This window comes from Bacillus rossius, chromosome 2 (genome assembly GCF_032445375.1).
Source record: "Bacillus rossius redtenbacheri isolate Brsri chromosome 2, Brsri_v3, whole genome shotgun sequence".
Lineage (NCBI taxonomy): Eukaryota > Metazoa > Arthropoda > Insecta > Phasmatodea > Bacillidae > Bacillus > Bacillus rossius.
In genome coordinates this window covers 17676439-17682660 of record NC_086331.1, presented here as the reverse complement: position 1 = coordinate 17682660, position 6222 = coordinate 17676439, and the positions used below count along the sequence as shown (strand labels likewise).

The window sequence follows — 6222 nt, the reverse complement described above, 5'->3', positions numbered from 1 at the left end:
GGTAAAACCTGCATAGACACAGGGAAAACCCTGGGCACATTCATGCGGGATGCAAATTGGCATGCATTACGAGTAGGAATTTACAGGAGATAGAGGATGGTCTGGGTGAAGTGTTGGACAGAGTAGAAAAGAGTTTACAATGGGGGGGTTGGGCACTTGGGCTCGTGGTCCGCTTTTCCAGTTTTCCAGTACTGGATTTAGTGACCAGGGACGCAAGCGCCCCTGGTGGTGAGTGGTTGCACTGACCACTCACTCCGCCGCCATCAGCACGCCTAGTGATGTGTGGGTTTGGTTGTTACGAGTGTACCCGAGGACGGCCGAAGAAGCTCGATGGTGACGTAGCCGAGTGACGCGCTCAGCGGTGGCGCGCGAGTGTTAGGTACGGGACTTGCGAGCCGGACACGACAGTAGCAGGATGGTTCGGTGTGACCGTCCGGCCCGCGGTGTGGCAGCGGCGCGGAGGCGCGTTGACCACCAGCTGGGGCCCAGTCAACATGCTCAAAGTAAGGAGTTGACGCTCATACTTGTTATGGCCAGAATAGGTGAAGCTCGGTGCTGTGAAATATGTTTTGCTGAAGTAGACGGTGACTAGCAACGTAATTTGACTGAACTCAGGGCCGGTCAATAAATTTTTGGCGTATAGACATTAATGTACTTGTCTTTCAGTCGGGCCCGCATGGTACTAATTTTGATGGAGTGCATGGAGACAGTTCACATACTTTTGTTTGAATATTACGAGGACTGCAGTATCACCCACAAGCAAACGAGTTTAGGGAAAGTGCGCGCACAGGACTGATAGAAACTTTATATCTTAAACTTTATAGTATCTTTATAGTATAGATTTTATATAATTATATATTTATATATATTTGTATACCTTTTGGTAGGATAACTATGTATCTAATGTATACGTGGGGGGTTGTGATCCTTGGTAATGAGTAATAGCCATGAAAATAAATAATGACTGCACTTAATTGTTTTATTTTTTTTTTTAATGGAACTCACACATTGCCCGGGGAATAAGCGGAGAGGTAGCCATTTACCTTTGGTTGCCCTTGGGGCATGAGTGTGGGGAAAAGTTTCTAATTGCACTGTTGCGGCAGTTAAGCAGCAGGGTGGTTGCAAGCTGTCGGAGTTTGTTAAAAAAAAATTACAATTTCTATTGCTGGATTAAACAATATGTCATAAAGAAAACCTTAAGAATCCACAAAATAAAAAGGTAAAAAAAAAAAAGAAAACAATTAAACACAGCCGAAGTCAATTCAATATATACAGCGAGCACAGAGAATTTGAAGGCGTTAGCCAGATCAATTACACAACACAGACTAACAAGCTTGGCGTCCTAAGACAAAACAGTTGCGATGTTTATAAAACTGAGATCTGTTCCCTTCATCAGCTACATACTGATATCAGGTTGTTTTTTTGTTTGTTTGCTTGAATATCTGGGCACGTCATTTATTGAGTTGAGACCCTGTGGAGTTTTCTTGGAGTATTTGATCCATGGGACCTTTACCAAATGTATATATGATTAATAAAAACTATTTCTAAACAATTTGAGGACTATGCAAAAAAACTATTTTATTTATTTTTGTTGGGATTTATGTTTTATCTATTTTAGTTATATAACATACAAATTACTTGCATTACTTTCACTTAAAGATCAATTCTGTATTTAAAATTTAAAAATGTATAAGATATCTGGCTTTCTTCTGTTCTCGTTGGAGTACTTCTTTAATTGTTATGGTGCATGAATTTTGTAGTGGTATGCTTCTTTTTTTTCGATTTACTCGTCCAATTTTAGTTTAGTACTTATATCCCCAGCTGGTCACATTGCTTTTGAAATCTCGTCTCATAATATAGTGTAGTGCTCTTTTTATTATATCTTCCATTTTAATTAACTGTATTGTTTTATAGCTTTAAGAGCATTACGTTAGGCTGTAATGCTTTGGTTTCCATTTAAGTTGGATATGATTATGGTTTGCAATATTGTGTAATTCCTTCATTCATGTTATGAATATTGTTATTTTCCCTCCAAAATTTATTCTAATGTCTATTTTTTGTTCCTTTCTTGTACTATATATGCGGTTTATGAAAAATGTGTTTCTCTTATAATCTGGTTTCTGTTATTATGCAAAGTCTATTTTTCTTGGAACACAAGAATACAAATATATATATAGGTTTATAATGCGGATTTTGTTCCATTGATATATATCATTATTCATTAGATATTTTCAAACTTCTTTGTCAGTTTAAAGGATACCAGTTACTTCGTCTGTTATTTTGTTTGATTTTTTTTCTTTGTTTGTGAAGCTTTTGTTTTCTCATCGCTGTCCTCATTTTATGTTTTAATTCATTTTGAATAGTTCTATGAGTATTACATCTTTTTTTCTACAGTGGTTTTGCAATTGCCTGCCTTGTCTTTGATTTTATTATGGTGGTTAACTGAATCTAAAGTTCTTCAGTTTTTATGAAATGAATTGCTTCAAATACCCTCTCTAATATTTAGTTGATATAGTATCGTATTATTTTTTCCAATGGTTGTTCTTCTGGTGACGTCTGTTTCTTTTCTTGCAGATATTAGTTATAAATCTGGGTTTTGATTTATTGTGTTGGCTTCGGTATGGTGGAATGCTTGTTGCTGGTTTGTGGCTGTTATATGTTTAATATTGCTGATCTTTTCTTTAATTTCTCTTCGAGTTCTTGTCTTTTTGGTTTTGTGTGTCGATTGTTGGGTGCTTCCCATTGCAATTGGTATATGTGTAGTTTGTACAGTTATATTCTTTATATCTGTGGCTTTCTGCACACATCATGCATTTCTCTATTTCTTTACAACTGGTGTGGTATCGAAAAGCCAGCCATTTGTAACCTTACAGTAGCTTTTTTTTTTTTGTAACGCTCTGTTTGTACTGAAAAATCTTGAATGTTCGTGAGGTCTATGAATAGTTCGTGTTACCTTTGTGGACTTACAAATTTCTATAGTGGCACTGGCACTCTTACAGAGTGGTCTTACTGTTAGCGAGTCAGTTGTATAATATTAACGATATTGACTCATTTACTCTCTAGCATTACCTTTGATTCTTTAGCATTTATTGAAGAGTCAAGTCATTGCAATAAGATATTACTGTTGGTATTCTGATTTGATGAGTGAAGCTAAGAACACTTAACTTTTAAGGACGTCTAAGCAATTCTAGTAAGCAGTTTCTGTTTTGGCATACTATATTCCATTCCTCTTTCGTAAATATTAACTTTATGTTTCCTAATATGGATTTGGCAATTAATTCATTTAAATTATTGTTTTAAAGTTAAGTTCATTAGAGAAGGTTGTCTCTTCTTGCATGTAATATTTTTTTTTTACTTTTCTGTTCATCTATTAGTACATTAATATCGTGTCAGCTTTTTATCTTTCTTTGTTTTCCTTCTAATTACGCTTTTCATCATAATATGTGTAGTTTATTGCCCTAAGTTCGGTGTAGGTGTTGAGAAGTTGTTTCGTGGTTTTTAAATTCCATTGTTTGATTTCATGGCTTTTAGATTAAAGGTTAATTTTAAAGATTTTTTTTTGTGAACAGTTTGCGTGCTTTACTTCAGGGAAATTGAATTGCACAGGGGCTATTCCTTTAAAGGGTGTATCTCCTGGAGTGATGCCCGATATAGGCCGAACTTGAACTAATCGAGTAGACACTGATTTGTGCATCCTGCTGACTGCTAAAACTGACCTCTGGTGTAGGACTTGGTTATAGGCTGTCGTCGATAGCCGTCCAGCTGGTGTATATTCAAACATGATTATGAACAAAGCAAGGTTTCCTGAGGCTGGTTTGCTGGTGGTGATTTTTAGCTTGTCTGGATAGTCTGGCTTTTCTGGCAGGGTTGACTTTTCTGGCAGGGCTGGCTGTTCTGGCAAGGCTGGCTTTTCTGGCAGGGATGGCTGTTCTGGCAGCGCTGGCTTTTCAAGCAGGGCTGGCTTTTCAAGCAGGGCTGGCTGTTTTGGCAAGGCTGGATGTTCTGGCAGGGCTGGCTGTTCTGGCTGGGCTGGCTGTTCTGACAGGACTGGCTTTTCTAGCAGGGCTGGCGGTTCTGGAATGGCTGGCTGTTCTGGCAGGGCTGACTTTTCTGGTAGGGCTGGCGGTTCTGGCATGGCAGACAGTTCTGGCAGGGCTGGCTGATCTGGACGGGCTCGCTGTTCTGTCAGGACTGGCTTTTCTGGCAGGGCTGGCTGTTCTGGCCGGGCTCGCTGTTCTGGCAGGACTGGTTTTTCTGGCAGGACTGGCTTTTCTGGCAGGGCTGGCTGTTCTGGCATGGCAGGCTGTTCTGGCAGGGCTGGCGGTTCTGGCATTGCTGTCTGTTCTGGCAGGGCTGGCTGTACTGGCCGGGCTCGCTGTTCTGGCAGGACTGGCTTTTCTGGCAGGGCTGGCTGTTCGGGCATGGCAGGCTGTTCTGGCAAGGCTGGCTGTTCTGGCATGGCAGACTGTTCTGGCAGGGCTGGCGGTTCTGGCATTGCTGTCTGTTCTGGCAGGGCTGGCTGTTCTGGCAAGGCTGGATGTTCTGACAGGGCTGGCTGTTCTGGCCGGGCTTGCTGTTCGTGCAGGACTGGATTTTCTGGCAGGGCTGGTGGTTCTGGCATGACAGGCTGTTCTGGCAGGGCTGGCGGTTCTGGCATTGCTGTCTGTTCTGGCAGGGCTGGCTGTTCTAGCAGGGCTGGCTGGTCTTTTTTATATGCTTTGTCTTGTTTCAGCTGCTGTAGATTAATTCCTTGCAGCTGCGTGACCGCTGCGCCCTCCTCTTCAGAGGAGCTAGGGTGCACTTTCGAAACATTTGATGGTCTTCTTTGGTTGGCCATGGTGCTTGTTAATCAGAGCGCATCTGCCCAACTCCAGGGTGCAAGGGTGAATAGGGCACCTCCGAATGACATGTCCATTTCCCCTGTCCAAGGTTGGCTGTTCTACTGCCTGACTGCTCCCCAGAGCCTGGAGTGGATCCGAGCCGCAGCAGATTGTGATATTTATTAAAAATTAGATTTTAAAACTGATCATTATCCGTGAATGTTACCTAATTGTTTTCGGAAAGGCCACAAGCATAGGGAATGGCCACTGTACCAATTTGTCAGTTTTTCGTTCAATGTGTAAGGGTTTTTGGGTTTGTTATGTGCTTCTATTGTGATTCTGTGTGGATAACCATTTGATATGGAGTTATCTTTCAAGAGTTTATATTTATCAGAAAATAGTTTTTTGTCAGAGGGAAATATTTCAGCTAGGTTGGTTCAATTTTTTAATAATGCCATCTTTGCTGTTTTTTGGTGGCTGTTATTGAAGTGAAGGTATTTCCTGTTACTTCAGTTTCCCATATACATTTGTAGTGGTTTTTCAGTTTTTCTTTGAGACATTGCTGTGCCTTAATAAGAATTACACTGAAACATATTAACCTTATTCCAAAACAATAAATTACTATAGCGTTTTTTTTAATTGTTTTCTTTCTTACAAAGCAGTTTAAAAAAAAACAATCTTAATTCTGACGCTGGGTGCCTATAATCTCATGGTGCAATTTTTATTCAGATAAACTTTAATTTTAAATTTGTACCTTCTACTGAGGTCTAATATAAATAACCAGCTCGTTTTAACATTATTCTGTACGTAATTATTATTTTCTTTTTTAAATATTCCCAAACTAACAATGGTAAGTATAAAAAGTTTTCTAGAAAGATAACTTTAATTATTAAGTTGTTTGATTGCAAAATATATAGTCGGGCAATAATTCAATATCCATGATTGAGAAAAATTTAAACTGCAACAGTGATTCATGAAGATACACATACCTAAAAGATTTTACTGTTGGTAATAAAGTAGATCGTTTTGTAGATACATGAAACCAAATTAATTTTCACTCAGATTCACAGTTCGGTAATTTTACTATAAATATTTTAGTGATGTAACACAAATTTTGTGATGATATTAAAGTTGTAACAATTAAAAAAATGTCATTCCTACAAAAAGAATTGCTACACTGTTAGAAATTACAGTGTGATTACAGACTTTTTAGCGCAAAAATGCGCCTTAAATAAATGGTACTTGGTAGTTTAAAATTACTAGATCTTCGCAACAACAATCTTTAACCTTGCTGATGACTTTTCCTGGGTCTATTTTGAACAGGCAAACATGCGTGTGAAAGGAAGAAGACTGGTTTTGGTGTAGGAGTTAACAGTTTTTAAAACTATTTTAAATTCACTAA

The 6222-nt window shown here is 39.1% G+C and overlaps 1 protein-coding gene across 1 annotated transcript; it reads right to left on the bottom strand.

The window, feature by feature from the left end:
* Positions 1-355: 355 nt before the first annotated feature.
* Positions 356-4837, bottom strand: LOC134528850 (uncharacterized). Its single transcript, XM_063362517.1, has 2 exons — positions 3780-4837; positions 356-605 (listed from the first exon to the last, which is right to left on the bottom strand). Exons 1-2 carry the CDS (start codon positions 4835-4837, stop codon positions 356-358), a joined length of 1308 nt encoding a protein of 435 aa, XP_063218587.1.
* Positions 4838-6222: the final 1385 nt, after the last annotated feature.